Below are 14,375 nucleotides of genomic sequence, written 5' to 3'. Positions count from 1 at the left end.
GTGGGGTGTGCGCCAGATCAAAACGAGGGAATAAGCGACGGCGCAACAGTACATAGCAATATCAATGGCCCACGCGGCGTATGCGCAATTAAGTCACTAAATGCGCCCAAAAACCTAAAAAAAACCAACCCAACCCAGCCCACAAGGCGCGTTCATTGTACACATAAGCGTATGCAGTGAAAACATTACTTGAAGCTACGGCATGTGCGATTCGATTCGATTTGATGTCTGGCGCTCAGCCGGAACTTTGACTGTAAAAACAAAAATGTGTATATAAATAAAACAAAGTAATGTCAGTTTCAAGCTGCGCTATCTGGGAACTTAGGCGACTGTGACCGCGACTGGAACCGAAAACTGCGACTATGACTGGAGCCGTTGCGATTCCGATCCCATTCCCATTCCATCCCATCCCGTCCGATGTGCGGGTGCTGTTTGGTGGGCGGGGGCCAGATTGCAGCTTCAACATTCGAAATTCATAAGCGAAACAGCTTTGTTTGACTGCCGTGTTGTTGTTGTTTCCATTTCGCCGCTTTATATTTTTTTTTATTTTTTTTTCTCTGTGCGAGTGACGCCGCCGAACTTGAACCGCTCAAGGCCAAATTATGTCGATACACCCAGAAAGTGGAGGGTGCGATTTGTGTTATGAATATGCGTGCTTTCCGATGTTTGTCGAGCGAATCGAAGGCAATGGGGTTGTTTATGAAAAAATTTACTACAGATTTCGCATGATAAGGGGTCTCCCGATCCAGAATTCCATGGAAATACGTTACAGATTCTACCAATATGTTTCCAATTCAGTAATAACAAGTGTACCATGCTACTCAACTGATGGTCAACCACAGTGTCAGCACCTATTAAAACGAATTATTTTGTTGATATATTAATATATAAATAATAATAATTACACATTAAGCCTATTAAGACCATGTGATTGAAATATGACTAATGCTATTGCATTCGTTCGTTGAAGGATCCTTGGTAATATGCATGGTAACTAAATTAGTAATATTACTAATGGGAAACATTTTACACTCACTTCTGATAAAAGCAACCTTAATTCCAAGAAATCACCCTCAACTCGTTGCTTTCGCATTCCTGGAAAGTAATCTCCTATTACATTTCCGTTCCGTTACAACGATGGCCTTCAGAGGAGAACCCCATCTTATCGCGAGCAGAAAGACAATCGTAATTAGCTTTTGTGTGCGGTGCAGCCAGTCACTGGAGTTGGGCTAACTTACGCAACCTACGTCTTGGCCGCAATGCATGAGATGCACAATGCTACCTGCGGCTTACTGGCCACCATTGCCTAATCCTGGCCAAAAAAATAAGGCGCCCAAAGGCTTAAGACCCAAAGAGGGATTGCAATTATAATCCCGCTCTGTTGCGGCGCACTTAACACCTAGACCAGACTAGACTGGACTGGCTAAAACCGAGGAGCCGGCGAAGGTGATCAACTGATCAAGTGGACAGGGTGATCAGTGGTCAGTGGTCGGTAGTCGGAGATTTGGCGGTGCTAATTACCCCTAAGCCAACGGCAGACATCATATATCAGACATCGCGGATTGTCGGACTGACGCATCTTGCTGTTGGCATTGCGAAACCTTGCATAATCATCGACAGACACAAAGAGCGTGTCGCGTGATCACCGCTGTTGTCAGGCAGGGACTTAATATCGAAATCCGAATCTGTATCTGGAGCTGTTGGTTGCCGTGAATGGCCTAATCCTTCAATCATTACAAATTCGCTAAACGCATTGTGTTAGGCGGCGACGCGTCGTCGTTTAAATGTGATAATCGACTTTATTGCATTCATTATCATTGTGTATGTCAATTTTCAGCCCAAATAATCCAGCCAGAAACTTTCCACCCGCCAGCAAAAGCACGGGATCCAGCGTTTCGTCCGGAGATTCACATTCAGATACAGATACTTATCCATTGGCCACACGCTCGCTTCATTCGGCGCGTGCTGCTCTGGTGTATCTGCGCGATTGCATGAGCAACTTACGATTTACCAGATATACCTATATGTATATTCCGAACTCCGGATTTCAGTCACAAGTCGGCGACGTCACAGTCACACGAACACTCAAAACAGTGGGGCATTCGAATTGTATTCACTTTATTTGGCGAGTCGCTAATTTCGAGTGCTAATAAGCATTTAGAGACATCGTTAGTTAGTACGTGGCAGTCGGCGAGTGGGTCATTTTCGGCCAGACATCAATATGTTATTTTGATTGATTACCCCAAAAATTACTGGGCTGGTCAGCCTGGCTCATCGGGTTATTATCTCTGCGATGCGTCACAAGTTATTCGCACATTTGATATGCACCTAAAACTTACTATATATTCCCCAAGCGGCCATCGCAGGTTAATATCGGGTATTTCCCCAATTATTCGACAGTGCCTTCGGTCTTGCCAATTAATCTTTGCTACGAAAAACAGCTCCGGCACTTTGGCAATGTCACCGGGTTCAATATACAAATTGTGCGAGAACTTTCAGCGCCCTTAGAAGAATTTCAATGGGGTGCTCTAAGAATTTCAACAATGACAATGTCATATTGCTATATATTGCTATCACAGGAATTTTTCCCTATCTGCAGACAGTTGAATGGCAATGGTAGGAATTTCATCACATTTTTGGCCAATCCATGAGTCATTTTATGAGAATTTGAGCATTAGTGCGTTGAACATGACTAGATTGATGCTATAATGAAGGGTATCTGGCATGAGATGATTTCATGTTTCTGCAGAGGCTCTTATCTTATCAATGGAAGGGTAATAATGGCAGAGAGATCTTTATAAAAAAAAAGGCGAAAAATATTTGTTCTACTAATAGATCTATAAAGCCAATTTACTCAGCTACCCCTGCACTTTTATGTAGACCCAATAAAACAAAGCCAGTAGCTCTTGGCTGGACTGATATATGGTGCTGCCATATTGCCCCATTCGCCAAATAATTTCATTTGTCAAAGTCACCTTATCAAGAGGATCCATCAGCCCCGGACACCCGGCCATTGCGGACTTTGCATGATGGGAATTCCATTACTCATCCGCCAGCGAGTACACATGCACATGAGTTTGTCGAGCACTTGTGTCCGTCGTTAACACCTAAATGCCCCAAACAGCCCGCGTGACCTGCTGGCGGATAAGTACATATGAGCTCCCCATAGCCGTTAGTTAAGCCCCATCTTAAGTGCGCCTTTTTTTGGGGCGGCCCGCTTCAAAGCGGATGTTTCCCACCAAAATAACTGGCGGATTTCCCCGGTCTGGGCTGGCATTTCCCAAAACATATTATTGATTGCTGAAATGTAAGCCACGTGCCCTAGTGTGATATAATTGATGAACTGAAACCATATCACGGCACACGCTTCGGAAAATGTGGAACGGGACCCACTTGAAAGATAATCGGTATTGAATTTATAGCCGAAAAAGAAATATTGAAATATGGAGCATTTGGGAGTATTTATATAGGTCGATTTGAAAATACCCTAAAGGTAATTTAAACTGAATTATGATCGGCTAATTAAATGTTATATATTTTCTATCTTTAGATGTCTAACTTTACTTTCTGACCGTAGCTGACAGAATATACGACTCCCGCCAATAGACGCCATATGTATTTGAATGCCATCCATTAGATGACTCACAGTTGTAATTTCATAAATCGACCCAATAAACATTTAATGATAATGTCATTGTCAACTCATTTTCCGAAGTTCAAGTACCCGTCGTTCATGAAAGCGAAACGCCAGGGAAGTCACGTTTGGAGCAACGCGATCATCGTCACATGGGCGTAATGCGCTTAAAGTGGACGAGTAGGAGATGTCCAGGAGGTGTCCAGGGTTCTACGACTAAGTGGTCCAGTAATCCGAGCAAACACTCTCCGCTTTCGCACGCTCCAAATGACTGTGTCAACAAACACGATTCGCGGAAAAACGAATCACACTGCAAATTTGGAGCCGCACACCGACGGGCACGGGACAAAAGCTCTTTTAGTTCGGCTGATTAGCGGGGCAATCAATCAGTTTTCATCGAGCGCTTATGTGCCCAACCAAAAGGGGGTGGGGCTGTCGAAAAGTAATACGACAAAAAATATTAGAACCTCCTCCCCAACTTCGCCCCTAAAAAACTAACACAAAACTGTTGATCCATTAACACGTTTTGCGGCAGGAGGCGTGTGCTCTTTGCCGGGCGGCGGGATTGGGTGGTTCGGGGGGGCGGCGGAGCCTGGAGTGATGGAGGGGCAGGTGCCAAGGGTGGCAGCCACAGCAGCCAGTTAAGCAAACACAGCCGCGCACGCTGCAGTGGAATATTCCCACAGTTGCGTCAACGTCAATGCTCCGTTGTTTGGTGATTTCAATCAAAAAACACCGCGCAAATAAATCACAACAAAAATGTGCCAAGTCAACACAACAAAAGCAGATATCAGAATAACAGAAAGAAGAAAACTGGTAACCGCCGCGCCGAATGGCAAATGATTCCCCTCCAGGTACCCAAACCAAAGGCCCACTCTACCAGGAACACGGAAAAAAATATTATCAGGTTTAGTAAGCGCTGGGGAATTCAGAATAATATATAATGTAATTGGATATCAGATAAATCTGGTTTCCTCTTTAATTCTTCCTCATATCGAAACTGGAAATCTACAATTAATAAAACTTAATACAACCCAATGATCCCACTTACTTTCAAATTTGTTTAAATATATATATATAACACTTTTGGACATTTGTCAGTAGTTAAATTAATACATCATTATAATTAATGTGTATTTAATCTTTAGTCATTAATTTAAAATATATATTAAATAAATTTTAGCTTTGAAATATTTATTGTGCAAACTTAAGAGATGCTTTGATCTCTATATCACCCCTCAGTTCCAGTTGAGTTAAGATACTTTGGGACTTCAAATACTTAATTTACAGTTTATACGATAAAATATGAGCATTACTTTTTATTGGATCCTAAGTTTTGTACAATTACATTCGAAATTGTTCTCAGTGGAATCAGCAAACCGGCGGAGATTAGTGCTAATTTCCGGCGGAGCAGCGGGTGTCTCGGGAGTGGGTCTGCAACTGGAACTGGGAGTGGGAGTGGGCGTGAATTCCCCGGGGCCGAACCTCCGAGTGGTTCCACAATTCGACGGCGACGGCGACCGCGACTGGCACCTGGTCGACGATTGACGTCCCCAAAACCGCGATGACTTTGGCGGTGCTAATCAGACGAGCACATGTTGACACTTCTCATTGGCGGCTCTCGAATCGTTAATGTAAACCATGAAAATTTTCCACATGCGGTGCATTGGGTGCAGGCCCCAGCCTCCCAGTCAGCCTCAATCCCAAAGCAATGGCATTTTCCTCTGGCACGCGCACCACTACCTTTTTTTTAATTCATCGGCTTATGCTTTCAGATCGCCGACAGTGCGACACCGATAAGAATGACGACACTCCACACCAAAAACTCGCGGAGCTTAGACACCTGTTCGAAGTTCCCAGCTGATAGGTATTGCGATATTCTAAAGTGACACATATCGGAGATTAGACAAGTAATGCAGGAGCCTTAGTAATTTTAGGCAGCTTTAAGATTGCCAAAGTGGCGGATGAGTAATGTCTCCTGCAATTTATTTCGTTTTCTTTTGAAACGTAAAATAAATACAATCAGTTTTCCAGGTAATTTATCAATTTTAGACATGTTGAGATGGTTTAGCATTAGTATTATACACCTGTAAACGTTCACTTAACATTACAATCCAATTAAGCATTTCAACAAAGATATGGCCAATTACCGATGATAAAGTCTAGACTGAGGACTATATAGTCTGCAAGCATGGCTAGAGTTGTGGCTAACACTCAATCGCAAATGGCTGAATCTACTTTATCAGATTATGCGACGAATGACCGCAACAAACGCTGACCACTATCAACCAGAAGCTGCCTATTCAATCGCCCATTTTGGACTTAACCCACTCCTGGAGCGAAGCCCCATAATCGCTCGCTCTTGCTCCACCACTTTACTTGATAAGTCAATAACCATTTGGGGAGGAAATGGAAGTGGGGGAATTGGGAATGTGAAGCCACGAAGACCATATGCCCACCATACTGCGCCATTTCCAGTTTCAAATCAGTTTCAATGAAAGAACTCAAATTGCGTGACAGAAAACGTGATTCGAGTGGGTTCCGTTGCTGTATTAGCTGCCTTATTTATTTGTATATATTTATTTACTTTTTCCACTTCGCATTGCTTGTTTCAATTTCCCAAAATAAGCGGCTATATTTATTTATGTGAAATATTTTGCGTGGCCTGCAGTTTGCTATGCACGGGGTCTGAAACTTTATGCAATCGAAATGGAAACAAGTGCACTGAGAAAAATTAAAGGTTTTCAAACAATAAACATCTATCTTTAAAAAATAAAACATTCACTAAAGTGTAACATAGCATAGATGCTAAAATGGTTTGCTTATATTATTTTTAATGTATATGAACTGAAAGTACAGTTTTCTCTCTCTGTAAGTCAAATTCTGAAGATACATGCACATATATCGAAGCACCGTTGATATTTACATCAAGTGCCGCGGAGATTCCAGCGAAGCCAGCCCACCCAACCCCAAGGATCCAATGGCATACGATCAGGTTGCTCGGGGGGAATTGGTTCGCACCACTAGAACCATCGAATCGGGCGATCACGTGCCGCTCAAGGTGATAAGGTGGTTGGTTCCTTACGGTGGCTCAGGTGTTTGGGTTCCCTATCAGCGATAGAGTGTGTAAACACCCTCACCGGAATTTTAATGGCGCAGTGTAAAGTGTAAAGTAGGTGAACACCATTTGCTTGGGCTAGTTAGAGAACTGACCTTGCTCAGTGGCTGGGGATGGTGGTGCCACTTGAACCGCCGGACAGCGAGTTGAATGTCAAAGCCACCGAATTCGATTCCGCCGCTTGTCTATGCTCAGCACGTCTGATAGCCCAGAAGCAATACAACTAAAAACAAAAACCAGCCAAAACCAGACGAAACGACCTTGCCGTCTGTGTAACTGTGTTTAGGCCCAGTTAGCAGCTAGAATCTCGTCGCGGCCAATCTCCTTGAACCGCCGCGCATGGTTCAATAGCACCTAACATTTCCGAGATCCCCGTTCGCGGGACTCGCACTCATTTCATATGCGCGCTGCCTCTAATCAAGACTCGCAGAACGGGTTCAAAAGCCCATGGTAAACAAAGCTTGAAACACCGAAAATACACCAATAATCCAAACAAAGTCAGTGCGGGTGTCAAGAGAAGTCGGCGAGTCATTAAACTTGGCTCGCATTTGACATTGCCAATTGGCAGGTAGTGGAAGTGTATGTGGATTTGGAATCGGAATTGGCATTAGAGTCGCGAAATTCTTGGGTCATTCAACTTGTTTATGCGTACTCCCCGAATTCACCAGCTGCAGCCTCCTATTCGAATGGCGATTCCAACTCCGGATAATCAGGGCGGCAATTCGCCGAAAAATCTGCGACGACGACAACGGCTCGATCTTCAATTACCATGAATGAAGTGGAGTGGAGTGGCGTGGCGTGGTGTGGTATGATGCGATGCGAAGTGAGCTGCTCCATGCCGCACACAATTCCACGGAATGCTACACGAGTCGTCGTAAACAAACAGCTTTGTTTTTTCATTCATTTTTGGGGTCATTTGCCAGAGCAAAACGTGACAACTGGCGACTGGCGGCATTCCACGCAGTCGCGAATAGCCTCAGATGTCGCAACAGACCCTGAGTTCCCTGACTGCCCTGAGTTCCCTACACCCATATATCGCAACCCAAGTAAAACCCACAAGAACTCAGAACCCAGTACTCAGTGTACCCAGTGGTCTGAAGTTCTTTAATTTCGATTTCATTTGTGCGCAACTGTGGCGAATGCGTTTTGTATTGTGGCTGGTGGTGGTGCCAAGCAGATCAAATTGAAGGACCACCGACTTTCAAGCGGAACCAAAAATCAGACGACATGCTGACTGCCGTCTAAGGAATGCAGCTATGCAAATCGCGATTTGCACAGAGTGGTGATCTGGAAATTAGGTAGCGTGCATGAATTATAGGGAGCACTTAAGGTTTTTAAAAAACGTTTCTTGAACATTTTTAAAAATATTACTCAACAAAAAAGCAAAGAAATGGTATGGTTCAGAGACTGAAGAGTTTCTGTACTTATTCCAAAAGATCACAAGTTACTTGTGTGTTATCATGATATAAACACAAACACTATCTACCAACATATGTTCATCCCATTCTGATTCAGGCTCCCTTGATACACATTAGTCATATAATAAAACAACTACTGTGAAAACCCCAAATGTTAAAGGCAAATGGGACTATTTTCATTAGGGGCCGATTAATTTAAAAATTGGTCCTCCAAAGAAACCAGATTTTTGCCAATTAAGGCAAACGATGATGATGACTCAATGGGCGGGTTTTTATACCGTCAACAGGGGATTCGTTGTAAATTAGCAGACATGCTGGCAAAATTTTCGAGGCTATTTCGAGCTAGACGAACCGCGATGAGTAATCCTCATCGATGGGTCGAAAGTCGGTCGTCTCCCACAGTGATTAATCGAGTGCACTTTCGGTTCAGTGGGGCAAAAGCCTGGTCATGCAACCACCCAACCATCAAACCACCCAATCGGACTTTTCTCGAAGCGTATTTTCAGTGTATTGCTTAAATTCCAGAACATGCGACATCTGAACGGCTGTGTGCAATCTTTACTTAGTTTTTACGAGAATTTTTCCCCTGGACTTTGAGGCTGCACGAGATAGTTTTGTGAATAGTTGGCGGGTGAATACTGATCCATTCATGCGGCGAACGAGACTAGGCCCAGATACAGACGCACTGCAGCAAGGGAGTGGCAGGCACGCCGTGATGAGCAACTGAATGGTGGCGCTCTGCACTTGATTCACCAGCAAATGGAAAACAATTTTATTCACTTATCCGCTTTATCACACTCATATTATCAGCATGATGCGGTATTTTTTCCGCAGACTTCGCGGAAACTTTTGTCACGAGCATGACGATTAATGGCCCAGGGATTTGCTTAGATTAGAGTGGGGGAACTATGAGAATTGAAGGGCATGACTCGGTTGCTACTGGGTAACAGATTTCCCTAATGACTGATAAACTTGCATATATCGTGTACCTTGTAACTCACTGGATTCGAGTGGATAGTTCCAGGGAATTTCCAAGCGCATTTGTCGCTATCGGTCATTCATGATCCATGGCGATATCCGATTGAGTTCCAACTAACGCGAACCGGATCGACTTTCCTGCGGCTATAGTGGACAACTTCTTGAAATTCCATATCCTCAAGTAATTCGGTATTATGCTGAATCGCCAGCTAATGGAATTTTGGATTTATTGCAATCAGAGCTAACCTGCCTTGAATTTCAAAATATACTCTTGTGCGCCTTAACTTTTGCTGATCACTTCGATTGGAATAGCCAATGGTTAAATTGCAAAATATTTTGAAATACTATCGAACAAAGGATTTTTTTATAAGTATTTATTTCGTCACAACTTTTTCAAATAACGGGCTTATCGAACGGATGTGTGAAAATCAAGGCATTCCTTCCTATATAATATTTATGGCACACATATATCTATATCCGTTACGGTCTGGCCACAGAGAAACCTTCAACCCGTCGTGCCGATTACATTGGCAGAAACGGCCATAATCGAGCCCCTTAAAACGTAGTCCCCGCCGATCCTCTTCAGCGAAATGAATTTCACCATGGGCATTATAATAATTAGCGTCGAAATTTGCTACGATAAGTCGGGGGGCTCGATAAGTTTCCTGTCACTCAGAGCGTTTGACCTCTAAAACAAAAAAAAAAAAGAACCATAATGGGGGACTTTCACCCGACTGAAAAAACCCAGGAAAAGATACCCCAACCACAATAACAAATCCGTTTTGCGTATTTGATTTTTTAGTAGAATCTTTTAAATTTATTTCTTTTTAGTGTGTTGTTTGTTTGTTTTTTCTTTCTTGTTGATTTTTTTGCTTTTGCTTGCATCAAATTCTTGTTTTGTTTTCTTAGAAGCTCATTATGTTCACTATATCACGTGGCCTTACGAATAGATTTTTGTGTTTTATAAATATAATTATTCTTTGATTAGACTTAAGAGCGAGAGAAACCCTAAGCGGCTTAGCTGGCTAAGGTACAAAACCTATACTTAAATGGAGATGTACGACTATGTGTAAGAGTTATGCTTTTGCGTTTATCTTTTTCATAAAAAGTATTTCAGCTTTTCAAGTGCTTTTTCGCATTTTCATATTCTGTGAGTGTTTGGAAGACTTTCGCTGATTTGCTGTTATTCAAAGAGTAATACATGATACATGAGGCAATTCAACACCAAGTACTTGGACTGAGGTAGTTTGGCGATGTCCTGGTAGAATACCATTCTCTCAAATCGATTACATAATATAATAATAAATAAATTATAACAACGTTTGTGTGTGTGTGTGTGTGTTCGTGAGTGTGTGAGTGCGTCTGATGAAGGTTTTTAGCCTCGCCAGCGGGTTTCCAGGGTATAAGCCAGGAAACTAAGCCAACGAAGCCGTGAACCGATTTAGGATTCGCATGTTTGCAACACTTCAAAGCAACATTTGCGCAATCCCGGCGAATGATGTGAAATGTCTACGCGCATGCGCACAACGCCTGCGCATGTGTGTGAGTTGGATGAGTTGTGGGGGGTCAGTCTTAAAAGCGGGAGATTCGATAGGGGGGGCTATGCTATGCTCTCTGCGCAATGCATATGCAGACACCCTCTACCAGGGCCGCCAGGGCTGCTCCTCCTCCTTGATCTGCTTCTTGATCACCAGCGACAGGGGCTGCTGCTCCATGGGCACGCGCTGGATGACCGATGGCTTGATGTCCATGGGCTCGTAGCTGGAGTTGGCCGGACTGGGCGGGGCGTAGCTGCAGCTGCTGCTGCTTCCGGGCGCCGACTCGTATCCGGCGGAGGAGTGCGAGCTGGCGGATCCGGTGCTTGCTGTACGCTGGGGCATGCTAACCAACATGGGTTGCTGTTGTGCTGCTGCTGCGGCCGCTGCTGCTGCTGCGGCGGCGAGTTGCTGCTGCTGCTGTTTGTGCTGCAGCAGCTGTTGCTGCTGCTGCTGGGGCAGGCTCTGGGGCAACACGAGGGCAATGCTGCCGTTGGGCAGCTTGGTGGGGATCACCTGCATGCCATTGGGCAGAAAGTAACCGCTGGCCGTCTGCTGGATACCAAAGAGGTAGGGCGCCGCTGCCCCCTGCTGGCTATCCTGCTCCGGGGAACTGGGCGGCGACGGCAGCATCTGGGCGTGGATGGACTGCTGTTGCTGCTGGCGCTGCTGCTGGTGCAGCTCTGTCTTAACGCCATTGATGCAGTTGCTCAGGTGCTGCAGCAGGCGACGACGCTGGGCGGGCTCGATGCCGGGAAAGCGGCTAACCTCGTTCACACAGTCGGCGAATCCGGCCTTGAATTTGTTCACAATCTTGGGATCGGCGGCCTGCTGCATGGCTGCCTGCTGGCGCTGCAGCTCCTGCAGATGCTTCACTGTCTTCTCGAGAATGTCGGCCTTTTCCAATTTGGAATGGCGAGCCGGCTAAAAGTAGAGAGAAAATAATTTGCAAATTAGTAAAATTTCAAAAAAATAACTTTTATATTTTTTCAAAAATATTTTTTTCTTTTTTATTGAAGGAAACTTTTAATTGTTGTTTTTATATATTTTTATCAGATACTTACGTCTTTTTTGGTGGCATCCAGAATCAGAGTCTTGAGTTCATTGAGACAGTTGTTAATACGGGCACGTCGGCGTTTCTCCATGATGGGCTTGTTCGACTGCAAGAGGAAAGAAATGGAAAAAACATCGATTAGTCACGGCTTTTGCACGGCTAATTTGACCTCATGCAGCGACCCAAAAATAGAGGAAGCTGCATGGGTCTTCAATTGGATTGGAGGAGATCAAGGAGGTGGGGGCGGAGGCTGGGGAGCGGATTGACTGGCTGGCGGCCAAATTTAGTCGCACGGCGCGTGCTCTATTTATAGCACCACTCGGCCGAGGCATTTATTTAAAAATAATTTGGCGGTTATAAATTACAGCCAGTGGCTATAAATAAACCAACCAGGTATGAGCAAAAATAATGAGAATGCGACAAGGTCAGAGCGGGAAATTCGAAGATGCCAAAACTAGGCACATTATTATCTAGGGAGCACAAGTTGCCAAATTTGGACTCGCATGAAGTCAGCTTTTTTCTGGCCAACTCAATGAACCGGTGCCGTTCGAATGACCAAAAACGGCGGCTGATGACCGACAATTGCAGCCACCACGCGACGCACGCGCCAAGTGGCAGCCAAATCCGAATCCGAGTCCGAATCTGGGGAGCTGGTGGGCAGCTACGCCAGCCAATTTTGGGCGGCACTCATGAATGGATGGAGCGTGTGTAGTCGTAGTAGTATGCCATATGCCATATAGTAAATGCCCCACCAACGCGACGCGAGATAAATTCGCTTTGTGTTGGCGGGGCGACGGCGGTTGCGGCCTTTTTTTGGTCTGGCTCAGAGTGTTTTTTTTCGGATTTTTATTCCCAGCCAGCCATGTGGGAGATGGCTAAAAAGGAAATGCATTTGGGCAGCGGGATTGATGGGGCCAGTCGCCCACAGTCGCGAATGGAAATCAACTCGAGCTCGAAGTGGGTGGCTCTCAATTAGGGGAATTCTCGGTTTGGTTCGCTTCATTTAATCCACAGATTTCGGGGAACTAGAGGTTCTGATTTAATCCATTGACGTGGTTTTTGGTTTTGGCTTCGGATTTTTTTTCGAGGCATATTTTTCTCGAAAGACACTTACCCGACGGTCACTTTTGAGCGGCGTCTCCTTGAGCTGGGCCGGCACAACGGCTGTGCCCAGAACGTTGGTCATGTTGGCTGCTGTTACGCCGGTAACCATTTCGGTCAGATATTGTTTGTTGAGTTTGAGGCACAGTTTGGGTTTCACTTGGCAGCAAATATGAATTTGCTGCTCTTGGCAATATGAGTTCACTGCTGTTTTTCTTTTGTAGATCAACTCAGTTGTCAGTTTTTATATTCAAGTTCACTTGGTTTCACTTTCGCGCAGCGTCGCAGAGAAGCACGTAAAATGTTATTGTGTCTGGGGGTTCTCTAGATTTCGGTTCGGTTTATCAAGGCGGAGCGATAGAACCGCACGCTACGAAATACGGCAGGCGAATGAGCAGCAGGTTCTGGCTGCAGTGCGATTAAAAGACCGAAACGACTCGGCACGAAGCAGAAGATCGATCGTTCGGCTTTCGGATGGTTGCGCTATATATATGTATGTATATATATAAGTATTTGCTTTACTGCGTCTGGATGTTGCGGAGCGTAGCGGGACTACCTTATCGCTGAGCTCTCGGCGGACGACTGACGATTGATCGACAGGTTCGTAGACTAAATCGCCGCTGCGAGACGCGAGCGCGAGCCACACGACCGCACCAATACAGTTGCACAGGCATTGCGGCTACCTAGGGGTATTTAGGCGCTACCTGCTCGCTTCAGTGTGTGCGTGTGTGTGTGTGCGCGCTCGCGCTTGTGAGCGGTACCTAAAGTACACACCGCGTTACTCATACGCCCAGGTGGCTCGCGGGAATGGGCATTTCTTCCTTTTTGGAAATCACACTGCGAAACCCCCATTGGTGATCGTCGGTCGGCCGGTCGGTCGCTCGATCAGCGATCGGTTTGGCTTTACTCTGCTGGGCTCTGCTAACTGAGGGATTCACAAGAGGCTGTGTTTCTGGCGGTGGTGTTGGTGGTGGTGCTGCTTCTGCGGTGGTTTCTGGTGGCTCGACGTTCGTGGTTTGCTGATTCATGCGGCCAACGCGACGACGTCCCATAGAAGGTGAAAATAGCTGGCTATATGACGCCACCCCAGTGCGACAGGTTCGGTTTTTTGTGCTGTGTACTGTGTATCTGCCGCTCGGGGGTCGCTAAACAGTAAACAAGATCACAAGGTTGTGCGCACGCTAGGCGGAAGTGGGTGGTTGGGTGGTGGCTATAGTTATCCCCCTAGCATTTTCCAGACCAGTCTGTACAACCGACTCATTCAGCATGCCGTGCGCCTCAATTAAGTGAAGGTCGCCCCTTTGATCGATAGCCGCCAACGGGCTAAATGAAATGGAAATCGTTGTGGACAAGGCTGCGTGGATCACACGTGCTCCGCCGGAAGCTTAGATTCAGCTTGATGGCTTCTACGTGCAGCGTTGGATTTTCAAGTTTTTCATATATTATTTGTTGTTTTGTTTGGAGTAATGATTTATCGAAGGTTGACTATAATTACGCGACACGCGGAATAGTCGGGCATCAGCAAACTAACCATTCA

At 45.3% G+C, this 14,375-nt stretch overlaps 1 protein-coding gene and 1 long non-coding RNA gene across 2 annotated transcripts; one reads left to right on the top strand and one right to left on the bottom strand.

Moving 5' to 3' along the window:
- The first annotated feature begins 308 nt into the window (after window positions 1-308).
- LOC116801201 lies at window positions 309-3,705 on the top strand. The gene is made up of 2 exons (XR_004361842.1): window positions 309-3,493; window positions 3,551-3,705. It is a non-coding gene; the product is annotated as an uncharacterized LOC116801201 (long non-coding RNA).
- Window positions 3,706-10,691: 6,986 nt separating this feature from the next.
- LOC6604921 (protein hairy) lies at window positions 10,692-13,428 on the bottom strand. Its single transcript, XM_002029728.2, has 3 exons — window positions 12,852-13,428; window positions 11,748-11,843; window positions 10,692-11,607 (listed from the first exon to the last, which is right to left on the bottom strand). Exons 1-3 carry the CDS (start codon window positions 12,948-12,950, stop codon window positions 10,789-10,791), a joined length of 1,014 nt encoding a protein of 337 aa, XP_002029764.1. The 5' UTR covers window positions 12,951-13,428; the 3' UTR covers window positions 10,692-10,788.
- Window positions 13,429-14,375: the final 947 nt, after the last annotated feature.

Source organism: Drosophila sechellia, chromosome 3L (genome assembly GCF_004382195.2).
Source record: "Drosophila sechellia strain sech25 chromosome 3L, ASM438219v1, whole genome shotgun sequence".
NCBI classification, from domain to species: domain Eukaryota; kingdom Metazoa; phylum Arthropoda; class Insecta; order Diptera; family Drosophilidae; genus Drosophila; species Drosophila sechellia.
This window is presented reverse-complemented; position numbering and strand designations above follow the sequence as displayed.

What these genes read in the sequence shown, in the direction of transcription:
- LOC6604921 (XM_002029728.2), bottom strand. Translation starts at nt 12,950, where the DNA reads ATGGTTACCGGCGTAACAGCAGCCAACATGACCAACGTTCTGGGCACA. An exon ending in CGCTCAAAAGTGACCGTCGG is followed by an intron (nt 11,844 to 12,851) that starts GTAAGTGTCTTT and finishes TTCCTCTTGCAG; the next exon opens with TCGAACAAGCCCATCATGGA. An exon ending in TGGATGCCACCAAAAAAGAC is followed by an intron (nt 11,608 to 11,747) that starts GTAAGTATCTGA and finishes CTCTACTTTTAG; the next exon opens with CCGGCTCGCCATTCCAAATT.